At 49.3% G+C, this 13,576-nt stretch overlaps 1 protein-coding gene across 1 annotated transcript in view; it reads right to left on the reverse strand.

Annotated features, from left to right (window-relative positions):
- Positions 1-336: 336 nt before the first annotated feature.
- The window catches only part of LOC113409582 (dual specificity protein phosphatase 22-A-like), a 41,016-nt gene continuing 27,776 nt past the window's right edge, over positions 337-13,576 (reverse strand). The window contains exons 6-8 of the mRNA XM_026663678.1: positions 8,857-8,931; positions 8,039-8,210; positions 337-973 (exon numbers count right to left, since the gene is read on the reverse strand). Of these exons, the coding sequence (XP_026519463.1) occupies positions 767-973; positions 8,039-8,210; positions 8,857-8,931 (454 nt within the window). The 3' untranslated portion in view covers positions 337-766. The remainder of the gene's footprint in view (positions 974-8,038; positions 8,211-8,856; positions 8,932-13,576) is intronic.

The following is a 13,576-nucleotide window of genomic DNA, read 5'->3' on the forward strand; positions in this document are numbered from 1 at the left end:
ATGTCCAACAACTGAAGAGATAATGAATGGGATTTATCACACCGGTAATAATAGGAAAACCAGAGACCAAGGAGATGAAGTCCCAGCAGCCGGAAAGAGCTCCTAGGAAGGTGTTTCAAAAGCTAGTTGTTTTCTAAACACCCTGAAAGCAAGTTGCGGGCCAAACCTACTGATGGAGTAAATAGCTGCAACTCTTGAACTCAGTGGATTGATGCCTGGTTACCCCAGCAATGAATTTGGCTCTATGTGTAACTGACAGCATGCCCATCATTCCAGTGCAGCCCTACAACAAAACAAGCTTGGATCATAAAGTGATCCCTAGGCAAAGCGGAAAACTCACCCTTCATGTGTACAATAGTGCTAGAAGTTTCACAGGAAAAGGTTCAACCCAACTCAGTGACATTAATAAATTCACTTCCATAGGATCTTTCATCGGAGGGTCTCAAAGCACCCTCACAAACGTTAATAAGTGAAACCACTCGACACCCCTGGGAGATGGTTACATTGATGCATGGGGAGATCAAGTGATTTGCCTGGATTCACGTTATGAGTCAGTAGCAAAGTTGGGAGTAGAACCCGTGAGACCTGATTGCAATCCTTGGCTCTAACCATTAGATAACATTGCTTGACATAGCATGTTTTGGAAGTTGGCATTCAGTTTGCTCTCCACCCTAGCCATAAACATCAAAGCTATTCTCATTGAAAGATGAATGCAGAGACTTTCATCCAACAGTGATAGCATCTCTGTGGAATTAGCTGTCCTTTTTTATCTGTTCATCCATCTGTTGCTGCTGGTACCATAGGCATTGTAGGGAAGCGAGTAATTGGGTGTCGGGGAGTTGATCCAGTGAGTCTCCCTGCTTCCAAGCTGCTGTTCTCTCTGTTTCTCTTCCTGCTCAGTGATTAAGTGCTGCAGCGCTTCTTGGTCATTAAATGGATTCTTGCCATACTCTTGTCGAACCCAGGCTCGGTACTGCCAAAACAAAACCAAAATGAGTTGTGAAGGCCACTGATAAGGTGCAAAATCTCTCTGCTTATCATTAGCCCTACACCAGAACCTGCAGATAAAGATCCAGATACAAGAGGCAATCAGAATTATTGGGATGTAGAATGAAATCCTAACTTGTCCCAGTGCACACTGCCAGGGCCGGCTCCAGCTTTTTTGCCGCCCCAAGCGGCGAAGCAGGGAAAAAAAAAAAAGATAAAGCCGCGATCAGCGGCACTTCGGCGGCAGCTCTACCGCACCGCTTCATTCTTCCACGGCAATTCGGCGGCGGGTCCTTCGCTCCAAGAGGCACTGAGGGACCCGCCGCTGAATTGCCGCCAAAGACCCGGATGTGCCGCCCCAAGCACCTGCTTTCTTCGCTGGTGCCTGCAGCCGGCCCTGCGCACTGCAATTGCAATTATAGTGAATCTTTGCTTTCCATGAAATTCTGTGAAAAAAGCTTACAGGAGGGTTCCACACTGTGCTGCTGGATGTCCATCATCATACAGCATTTAAAGGGCCCGGTTTGCAGAATTTTGCACCTACCATTGTGCACCTAATTTGTGTCTGCAGTTGCTGCGTGTACATGTGCAAATTACTAACTGCACTAATTTGCACCTGCGGTTATCCAGTTTGTGGTGGTTTCACTTTCTAGTTAGGTGTGCAATTGTGCATGCACTTTTGGACATGCACAATTATGGAACTCAGGCCCACAATGATTAGATACTAAACTCGTAGTTAAGTTAATGAGGGAAGCCACAACCCTTTTTCTTTTCTTCTGTAGCATCCTACATATAAACTGTATCCCTAAGCACTTTAAGCACTGATGAACAATCATAGAATCATAGAATATCAGGGTTGGAAGGGACCTCAGGAGGTCATCTAGTCCAACCCCCTGCTCAAAGCAGGACCAAATTCCCGACTAAATCATCCCAGCCAGGGCTTCGTCAAGCCTGACCTTAAAAACCTCTAAGGAAGGAGATTCCACCACCTCCCTAGGTAACCCATTCCAGTGCTTCACCACCCTCTTAGTGAAAAAGTTTTTCCTAATATCCAACCTAAACCTCCCGCACTGCAACTTGAGACCATTACTCCTTGCTCTGTCATCTAGTACCACTGAGAACAGTCTAGATCCATCCTCTTTGGAACCCCCTTTCAGGTAGTTGAAAGCAGCTATCAAATCCCCCCTCATTCTTCTCTTCTGCAGACTAAACAATCCCAGTTCCCTCAGCCTCTCCTCATAAGTCATATGCTCCAGCCCCCTATGGACAGGCTGTGATATATAAAAACAACGAGGAGACTCCTCGTTGTTTTTGTGGATACAGACTAGCACGGCTATCTCTCTGATACTAGGCTGTGATATAAATTGCAGAAAGCAATGGTGCAAAAGTTTAGCATGGGGAATAAATTAAAGCTTTCATTCCCAAGGCCATACACAGCGGGAAACATAAAGAAGAAGAGAGATGTTGTCAGAAGAGAGGTGAAAGAAGATTATGAGTAAACAAGGTGGGAAGGATACAGGGAGGCTGATACAAGCAGTGGGAGCTACAGAGGAGACGGTTCTTAAGCCAACAGTGGTTCCATTAAGAGCAGAGCTGTTTAGTCCACGTCTCAGAAGCTGTTTCCCACCCATAGTGCTATACAGGCAAAGAGTGGCAAGATAAATGCTGTCAAGTTCTTGTGCAAAGTGTGACATCCTGCTTGGTAAACATAATGGTGACACCACTGGAAAATGTAACCACAGTCACTCGCATTCCTGATTCCACTTTATGTCATGACAGTGCAATGGAGTTATTTACTTCTTGTTGCCAAGAAGTTACCTTGGTTCCTAGTGCAGCCGAATTACCATAAACAAACACCTCACATTCTTATTTGATGGTGACACCGGGAAACAACTGGCGTCACTGCAGTAGGTCACCAACACAAGTCAGTTCTTGCCTGTCATACTATTTGGTTTTGTACCGTATTTGTTCAGTCCGATTTCTCATCAGTGTCTCCAGTTCCTGCTAACGTCTATGGTCAGCTAGGTTTGGGCTGAGATTGTGGGGTTGTCTGAAAACGAAATATTGCTAATATGAATCTTTGTGACACCCCCCCCCCCATCCCTCCCATCGTGCTGCAACATGAAGCAGTCAGGAAGAGCCCTATGCTCTGGGAATCCATCCCTGAGGGCACAGATAGAAGGAGGAGGCCAGTTTAGGGTTCTGCAAGGTCAGCAAACTTTATGGTCAACTGTCCACTTAGGGGGTTTCTTGCACTTTCCTCTGAAGCAGCTGGTGCTGGCCACGGTCAGAGAGAGGATAATGGACTAGATGGAGCATTGGTCTGACCCAGTATGGCTATTCCTGTGTCCCCCATATACTCTAATAAACTCCTCAGGCTGTAACCTGTTTGGGGCAGGGACTGTCTCTTTGCACAGTGCCCCGGCCTCTAGATCGGGGTGGGCAAACTACGGCCCGGGGGCCGCATCTGGCCCTTCAGATGTTTTAATCAGGCCCTCGAGCTCCTGCCGGGGAGTGGGGTCGGGGGCTTGCCCCGCTCCGCGCGTGCCAGGGCTCTGCGCAGCTCCCGCAGCTCCCATTGGCTGGCAACCACAGCCAATGGGAGCTGCAGGGACGGCGCCTATGGACGGGGCAGTGCGCAGTGCCGCCTGGCCGTACCTCCACATAGGAGCCAGAGGGGAGACATGCTGCTGCTTCTGGGAGCTGCTTGAGGTAAGCGCCGCCCGGAGCCTGCCCCTCTGACCCCTTCCCCATCCCGCCCTCTGAACCCCTCGGTCCCAGCCCAGAGCCTCCTACTGCACCCCAGAGCCTGCACTCCCAGCTGCAGCCCTCACCCCCCAACCACACCTCAACCCCCTGCCCCAGCCCGGAGCCGCATTCCATACCCTGAACTTCTCATTTCTGGCCCCACCCCAGTGCCCACACCCCCAGCCGGAGCCCTCACCCCTTCCCACACCCCAACCCCCAATTTCGTGAGCATTCATGGCCCACCATACAATTTCCATACCCAGATATGGCCCTCGGGCCAAAAAGTTTGCCCACCCCTGCTTTAGATGCTACCACGGTACAAATAATCTTCCTACATTTTTGACTAGCCAAGCATTCTAGTTGCTTCAGCGAAAAACGTGGGAGCATCTGGGAAGAGCCATAGCCGTGACTGGGCCTTGGTCTCAAATAGGGCACAATAAGGAAAAATTTGAGAGACACTCCTCTGCAGCATTCGTCTGGCTGTGACCAGGGGAATCCCTTGCTAGGTGTCCTCTCTGCTCTCTGGAGCAGCGATGGTTGTCACCGAGCTGAGCCTTCCATGATAGCTCAAGCTTTTGAGTGGGTGGTGGCTTCCACTGAAATCCGGGGGCTTTCCAGTGGGGATTTTTGCAATTCCAGGTCTAATCACTTACCAAGCCTGCAGGCTGCAGAACCCACTGTATCAAATGTGCACTCGTTGCCTTGAATCAGGAAGACATTCAACATTTTGTTAAGGGTGGAGACATTGCTATATTGGCCGTAGGCCAGAAGGCAAGGCTTAATTTCCTTGCTAGAAAACAACGGATGGGAACTGGCCTCCCAAAATGTGAACGAGCAGGATATCCTGCATGCTTATTCAGTGCAAAGAGAACACTGCCCTGAAATAATATGGACTCCATTCTCCTCTTTGCACTGCCATTCAGTTACTCCTGATTTACCCCACTGTGAGAGAAGAATCAGGCCTGATGTCCTTGGCACAAGCTTTTCTGCACAGAGGTTTCCATGGGTCCTGGTGACACTAGATCTTGGAAAGAGTCTAGTTATACATCCAGTTCAGGTCAGGTCACCATGAGTTCACACTACACATGGCTTATCTGACATGGCAATCTGCACTGTTCACTAACAGCAGGACAGGTCGATGGGTCACCGGAGGACCGGAGAGGGCGCTAGGACAATGCATTGCAAGGAGACCGGCATTAACAGACAGCACGGCTGCTTCCTGCCAAGAGGAAGCTCCCAGAAAGAAATTCACTTGCCAGAGGCCATCTCTGCCTTAAGCTTAGCTCTGAAACAATGCCAATGTTAACCCTTTGACGGCCTAATCCCTGTGAGATGCTGAGCACTCACAGCTCCCCTTGGCTAGGACCGGAGATGGAGAGGGCCTGAGTTTGCAGAGCAGGTTGCTGCTGGGCGTACCCAGCTGTTTTTGGCAGCGACCGCTGTGCATGTTACAGCAGCATGTTCCTAGTCTCTCATTGTGTGGCTCACCTCCCAGAGGTACATTTCCAGTCACTGCTCCTGGGTAAATAATCTGGGGCGGGGAAGGGGTGCGCCACCACCATGCAGCAGCCTGACAGGCCCAAGTTGCCACTCCCTGGCTCGAGGGAACCCAGCCCCTGAGCTGTCTCTGACTTCCCACCAGGGGAAAGCGAGAGGCAGCATGACTGACCGTTGGAGCTGCTGCCAAGTGTTTGTTTATCAAGTCAGATAAGGTGTGGTTCAAGTGCAATTCCTCCAGCAAGAGCCAGTCTTCCCCTCACATCTCACAGCTGGACTTTGCTTCAGGACCAAATTTATCTCCATCACCTGATGCAGCTGGGTCTGTCCCACTGAACGTGTGAGGGGTGGCACATCCCAGAGCAAATGCCAGGGGCATTCTCGGGTCTGGGGCTCCTTGGGCCAGCGGGAGCTCGGCTGTGTCATGAAGCTTTGTGGTGGGGAAGGGAAATCAATGGATTTACAAATATTTCCTGTGCACCCTGGTGCATAGATCAACATCAGCACCTGCCTGGGAACAGGCCACTCATCTGTTGTTGCAGTCAGAGGACAAGGCAGCATGTGTCTAAAAGATAAGGGGGGCCCATAGGATGAGAGGTAGTGTGGTGCAGTGGGCAGGACACTGGACGAGGGGTATATCTACACCACAAAATCAAGGTGTGATTGCAGCATGGGTAAGCATACCCATGTCAGCTCTTATCTAGCTAGCACAGGTAACAATAATAGCAAAGGCGCAGCAGCACAGGCCATTGTTTTGGGGTCTTCTTAAAGGCCCAACTTCTGGAGTCATGTGATTAACTGAGACTCTCAGCATTCTTTTTTGAAATACTTCTAGCTTTCATGTTTGCAGAGAAAAGCTTGAAAAATGTGACCCGAGCTGGGGTGCTGGAACAATTTGTAACGTGGGGGTGCTGAGAGCCATTGAACCAAACTGTAAACCCTGTATAGAATGGAAACCACTGCAAGCCAGGGAATGCGACGGCACCCCCACACCCCTAGTTCCAGCACCTATGGCATCCGAGTGTGACCAAAGGACTCAAAAAGCCAAAGGCAAAGAACAGGAATGCAAAACGGATTTTTTTTTTATCTCATGATTTTTGGGGTGGGGCTGACCCCGATTTTGGAAGACTGGGGATTTAGTTCAGCAGCACCTGCATCACAGCAGTATCCTGACGGCCCTCTCGGTTAGGACTCCATCCAGCCTTGCTGAGTGCCTGATGTCCGGGCGAGCTCTGTTCACTGGGGGGAAGCCCCAGAGGGAATCTCCGGGGTGTGGCATATTTTGTAATTTGTTTGACATTTTTCTGGAGAAGTTCCTAAAAGCTGGTGACTGTCAGGCTGCTGCTTATCATGTGACACAACAGTCCACCCCCATGGGAGTTTGCTCAGAAGAGCCTGACCTAAGTTCACCCATCAAAACAACAGGCCTAGAAGGGAAGTAACAGGGCACCGATCCACACAGCCCGGGACTCAATGGGAAGCTGTTGACATTCTGAGCTGTGTCACATGCTGGCTCCTTTGGACAAGAGTAAAAAATCCCCTCTAGAGACTTTGGGGCTTGGAATGGAGCAAAGCACGCCCTAGCTACAACCTGTCACAAAACTAAGGACCGTCACGTGAAGCATCTTGGTGATGCTGGCAGGAGGGATGGGGGAGAGGCAGGCAGAATGGCTCCGGGGACACCAAGGGGAGCATGTGTGGAAGTGACATTTATTAAACACTCCAAGAGGTGCACCATTCACTGCTGGCCTGCAGGCACTAGCAGATGTTCAAGGAGGAGTAACATTGGCTACCTGATCCCAGCCCTTTCTTGCCAGGTCCTGACTCCTCTGGGGGTAAGGTGCTACTGCCAGAGTTAGCCAACCTCACTCCTCTTCACACTGAGTTGGCCGCAGATCCTCAGCCTCTCCCTCTAAAAAGCTGCCTTCCAGCTCAGGAGCGCAAAGTGGTTCCAGATGCAGAAGAACTATGCAGACGTCATCATCTTTACTCATGACATCTCCTCTTGGGACTTCTAGGATTTGTTTAACTTAATCTAATGCAAGCCAGAAAGAATCCTTCTCTTCGATCGGGCCGGGCTCAGCCAGTGATCGTGTTTTCCTTATGTCTGATCCTCTGCTATGTTTACTGGAGGTTGGATTTCTTAATTAACGTTTGTTTATGTCCTTTAGCTGCTGAACATGGGAGACTTGCTGTCAAATGAAGCCCTGCTTAGACGCACACACTATCCAAGCATCACTATCCTGACCTGCAATTACCTCACCCCTCCCCACTATTCTAGTTCTGGGCGGCTGCTGCTGCTCAGGCCCCCAGCCAGCACTCATCATCCATCCTGGACTACCCAGCAGCGTCTTCTTTTCCGCCAGCCAGCCTCACAAACAGAGCTCATCAGACAATTACAGTACCAAATTTTCACACACAAAATGCACCCACAAAATTTGTTGGTACTTTTTTTTTTGCATGCATGCATAAAACAAACAAAGTCCCCAAATAACAAGAAGCAGGCCCAACCCCCAACTTGTGCAAGCATTTGGTATTTTTGCATGATCAGTTACCTATTTTATGGGTGCAAAACAGATGTGCCTGTGAATTTTGCTGACACAGACAAGGGACCCTCTGGAAATTTGGTTCTTGATTTATTTTGGAGGCCAAGACATAATGACATTGCAACTTACTCTCACCACATCCCATGCACGCGCCAACAATGCGTCACACCAGTAATGGGAACATCTGAGTGTCATGGCCTACAATTGTTTTGTCCTATGGGTAAATGCCAGCCCACGAGCAAGGAGAGGAAAGGATGTACCTCCTTGAGCAGAGTCCTCTCGTACTCCTGCAGCTGCTGCTGAAAGCCAAAGTTGGGACTGACATAGGAACGGACAACCTTGGTGGCAGCCAGACACTCCTCCCAGCTGAGGTCGGTCACAGTCATAAGGTAAGCCACCAGGATGGTGGTGCTGCGGGACACTCCAGCCAGGCTGTCATAGCAGGAGGATTGAAAACAAGAAGAGCACAGGGTGACATGGTGCACTCCGGAGGCAGGAGAGCCCCATGCAGGTGAACAGGAGGAGCAACCCCAAGTCAGCTGCCTGGCTAGAAGTACGTCCTGCATGGAGTGCATCGGTCAGCCCTGCACCAACACCCTGTGAACGATACAGAGTGTGTGTGGAAAGCCAGTCCCCTGTTTCAGAGGGGGCCTCTTTCGAGAATGCTTTTCCTATCAAGAGCTATCGTTAATCCAGTGGATGGGAAACTGCACTGGGGCTCAAAAGATATAGATTCTGTTCCCAGCTCTGTCGCTGATCTGCTGGGGGACCTTGGGCAAGAGGCTTCCAATCTCTAGGCAACTATTTCCCCTCCCATCGCTAATCTGTCTTGTCTATTTAGACCGCAAGTTCTTCAAGGCAGGGCCTGTCTCTCTGTCTGTGCCCGTGCAGAACTCAGCACAATGGGACCCTGGACCCAGTCAGGGCAGGCCCTGTCTCTCCTTGTGTATCTGTGCAGCACCTTCACAGTGGGTTTCACTGGGGCTTTTGGGGGCCACCGTAGTATTAATAGAGCTTTTGATAACAATGAAAAACACAGTGAATATACGCAAAGGGGGCAATTGACATCAACACTGACCAATGAATGAGGCAGCCTCCCCCATGGAGCCGGCATTCATGAATGAACCTGATGCTCTCCTTAAAATGCTGGATCCTAGGAGAGAAAGCAAACAGCGAGATGAGGCAGAGGTCACCCATTTTACGGAGCACGTTGTTCTGGGGCAGCCCGTTTCCAGAGAAGCTGCGCTCTCCTGGCTCTCTGGACAAGACACCGAGCTCCTTTCTGTGGGGAGGTAGGATAAAGAGAGCTGCCAAGTCTCGTGCTGCTGCAGGAAGATGCTGGTTTTAAGCACGGCCCTGCTTGACCTGGCGAGTTAGCATCGGGGCCAGGGGAGCACTGCATCTGGATAGCCGGTTATGTACCCAAAGTGATGCACAGCCATTAACTGGAGACACCCCCCACACACAACCCGGTGAGAGAGAAGTGTCAAATTAACCCCTTCGTGCCGTTAGGCAGCTGAGACTCAGAGAGCTCCATCGGTTAGCTCCCCTGCACCTCAGGGTTAGAGCCCAGGACTCCCTGGCCGCTAGTCCCCTACTCAGTACACTGGCCCATACTCCTCCACTAAGGAAGGATGGTCTTGGGGACGAGGCACTGGTTTGGAACTCGGGCGATTGGGGCGCAGTCCCCAGCTCTGCCACAGACTTCCCGGGTGACCTTGGTCAAGTCACTTCACCTCTCTATACCTCAGTTTCTCCATCTGGAAAATGGAGATAATGATACAGATCTCTTCTATAAAGCGCTTCGAGATGTGCTGATGACAGGTGCTAGATAAGAGCTAGGTATTGTTGTTATAAGGAAAAGTTAAAAAAAATGGGCATGTTTAGTCTTGAGAAAAGAAGACCGAGGGGGGACTTGATAGTCTTCAAATCTGTTAAGGGCTGTTATAAAGAGGATGGGGATCAATTGCTCTCCCTCTCCACTGAAGGTAGGACTAGAAGTAATGGGATTAACCTACAGCAAACAATGTAGGTTAGATATTAGGAACAACTTTCTAACAATCAGGGTAGTTAGGCTCTGGAAGAGGCTTCCAAGGGAGATTGTGGAATCGCCGTCATTGCAGGTTTTTAAGAACAAGTTGGACAAACCCCTGTCAGGGAGGCTCTAGGTTTACTGGGTCCTGCCTCAGCACAGGGGACTGGACTGGATGACTTCTCGAGGTCCCTTCCTGCCTGCCATTTCTATTATTTCTCTGATTTTCTGTACAATGGAGATAATCATGATTTCTTTCTCCCACCTCTCGTCTATTTCGATTGTGAACCCTCTTGGGTGGGGACTGTTCCTTACAGAGCTCAGCACAGTGGGGCCCAGATCTCAGTTGGCGTCTATAGGTATTACCCTCATACAAATTATAACAAGAACGCCAGTGATATGTTACCAGATTTAAAGGCGGGGTGTTACGCTGATAAAGATCACAAACATCCGCCCATGCCCGGCATCATAGTATCTAGGTGCCAATGTAAACGTCACTCTGCTAAATCCCATCAAACACAAAGAACATTTCACGAATAATGGCAGGGTGCAAACCTTTGTGTTCCTTCTTCTTCTTCTAAGTCAGTGTTTACAGTAAATGTTTCCTTGTTATTCGCTGGACAGATGCTGCCTCTAAGCCAAGGAAGTGATGGCTGAATTCTGAAGACCCTTTTCCCCATTAAAAAAACAAAGGGGCCCTTTTCAATCCAAAAGGGAGAGGTAACCGAGGGGTGATGATAGGTCAGGGGAGAAACTGCAGGGAAAGCCCAGGCCCAGGATAGCAGGTGTGCGGCTGGCCCTCATCATTGTTTCCATCAGCACCCCCTGCTGTGTTCTCCATTCACGTTCCAGATTAGATGCTCCTTTCTCTACCTCTTGCTCTCCCTGCCCAATTCTTTGGGATAAATTCAGACCTGGTATCGATGGGTGCAACTCTGAAGGCAGGGAGCCACCTCTGGGAGACTTGGATGGACTCTGGAAAGGGGTTTGGTCCAGGCTTCCTTGGGAGCCATAAGGATGAGCCAGGACAGTGGCCAGGGGAAGATGTAGGGGAAATCCTGGAAGGTTCCTGCCCGCTGCATAAATATACTGGGCCAGATTCTGGCTTCAGTTATACCTGGACTAACTCTACGGATGTCAATGGAGTTACTCCTGGCTTCTGCCCATGTGTGCCAGAGATCAGAATCTGATCTGTCCTCTCTGCCCTTCTTGGAGCTGCAGAGCTCCTGGCCATATGTGAACCATTAACAAAAGTTCTAAGAAAAACAAAGCAAGCCGAGGTCTGGCAACCAGCCAGCCTGGCGTAACACCAGTCCCGGCCAAGGAGACGTTAACCCTTTGCGTGTGTGGCAGCAGAATGCTTCCTTTGTCACCATCCAAGTGAATTGGTGATTTATTAAATGAGTCCAGCATCTCTCCCTGGAACAGGACCCTTGGAGCCGAGATAAGGGCTATTGTTATTGCAGGAACAAGGTTAAGCCATCAGAAGCGCCTCTCCTTCCTTCCTTCCCTTCCCCCACCACACATGCTTTCTCAGACATCACCCTGACTTCCTCAGCCTTCTCATGATAAGGGTGGGGATGTTCTCCCACAGCCTTCCTGATTTCTCAGAAGTTAAGACAAGATTCGATTGATTGTACAAAGCCACAGCGGAGCCATTCCCCAGCAACCAGGCGGGTGGCTTTTCTCTGTAGAACATCCGACTCATTCTACTCTGGTACTGGAGAGCTTGTTATTCATGTGCAACCACAGGAGTGGGAGTCCAGACTTCTAGGTTCTAATCCTGGCTCAGGGGATCTGACAAATCTTTTCCATCTCTAGCTTCTCTGCTAAGAAGGGATGCTGCCCACCTCCTGGAAGCACACAGTTCACACACCTTCTAGAAACCAGCCAAAGACAGTGCCAATGGCAGCAAATGCTTTAGTTGCCCAAAGCTCAGAGAGAGACTACTATCCTGTAAAGGTTTTTATACCACGCTCATCACCATGGTACCTGAGCGTCTTCCCGTAGTGCATTAAGCAACGTGTCTACACATCTGTCACATGGTGTTTTGTTCTCTCATCCTCTCCCCAGAGGAAAAAGCGTGTGCTGTGGACTGTCTTGTTTTGGTAGGGTTCTTTTTTTTAAATATAAATATACCTGTTGCTACGTGTTTGTTAGAGAAGGCTAGTCAAAGGAATGCACCTTGCATTTGAAGTGGCAAGTGGTGAGTTTTGGAATGGATCTTCGTTCCTGGGGGAGTTCATTCCAGTCTCGGACCACCCCCAGAGAAAGTTCTGTCTCCCACAAAGATGGGCTCTACCCTTATTGCTGAGAGCTCCATTGTGTTAAAGCACAGTTGTCAACCATGCTTTGTCCTGGAGCATTAGGTGGTCTTTTAGACACCCTGGGCTCAGGCCATGGAGGGCTTTGAAGATAAGGACTAAGACGTTGCAGTTGATTTGAAATTCTATGGGAAGGGAAGCTAATGTAGAGAGAGGAGGATGGGTTGGATGCACTCAAGGCCCTAATCCCATTGGGTTTATAACAGGCTCTTCCAGTCTGTCTTATAGCAAAGGCTGTTAGCTCTTCAGCAAATTTCCCTTCTTTCTCTGGACTGAGAAGAAGATGAAGGCTGGCTAAAAGTGAGCTGGAAATGTCCCGAGTTCCCCTGGACTTGGAACAAAAGCTTATCCCCATGCAGATTTCCAGTCCTCTCCTTAACTCATGGAAGGTAAAGTCTCTCTGCTTTTGGGAACATAGGAGTAGCCACATCATATCAAACCACTGGTCCATCTGCTGTGGTATCCTCCTGCCAGGAGCGGCCAATTCTTGATGCTTCAGGGGAAGGAGACAAAAACCCCAACTCTCTATAATTCAGTTGGCCCATAGGCAATCAGCTAATAATCTGCAGTTTGAGGTTTATCAGATTATTAACTGATAATACTTTGCATTTTATAGCACCTAAAGAGGTATAGCAGGTGGGGGGAAAAACAGCTGTTGGCAGCAACTTGGTGTTTAACAGAGTCCTATGAACTCAGTGGTAGTGCCTTCCTTGGAATTGAATCCCTTGTTCACTGGAGCTAACCCCTATTCCCTGTCACAGCTTGTAGCGAAGTCTCCCATTCCCCATGCAGCAGCTGGGTAAACCAAAACTCAGAAAGTTTAAGTGAGTTTCCCTTGAGAATCAGTGGCAAGGTCTAGGAACAAATCTCCTGACTCCAGTCCTTTGTTCTAACCACTAGACCATGGTTGCACAGGTATATATCTTAAAATGCTGCTACACTATTTAACCTCTGGGGACAGTGAATTCCTTAGGCTGATTAAACACAGTGAGCCAAACCCAGAAATTCTCAATCAGTTTTTAAGTAGGTAGGACCCCCATCCACTGTCTTACAATCCCATCCAGTGTCAGGCAGAAGAGGCAAAGAAGAAATCAAGAGAAGGACACCGCTTGCAAAAAACACATTCAACAACTTCCAAAGACTCCGGGGTTGTCGTAAGTTGAGACTACTCAGCCACGCTAGATTGCTGACGGGCTGCATGTGGTCACTCCTCCACCAGGGATGTGGGAGCTGAACACTTAAGGAGGATACAGAGATGACTCAGAGGGTCTGAGTTTGGGCATTACAGAAGAACATTAAAATTAGCTGGATCACCAAAACTAGGCACAATGAGGTGATGAGAAGTATGAATTGTTAAAAAGCCCACTTACTTGAGACCTTAGGAAGTCAATCAATCCCATCTTTCTGTAGATACGCTGATCTCAGAGTGACCTGACTGGAGC

The sequence above is a fragment of the Terrapene carolina genome, unplaced genomic scaffold, assembly GCF_002925995.2.
Source record: "Terrapene carolina triunguis isolate 2854851 unplaced genomic scaffold, T_m_triunguis-2.0 Scaffold33891, whole genome shotgun sequence".
In the NCBI taxonomy this organism is placed as follows: domain Eukaryota; kingdom Metazoa; phylum Chordata; order Testudines; family Emydidae; genus Terrapene; species Terrapene triunguis.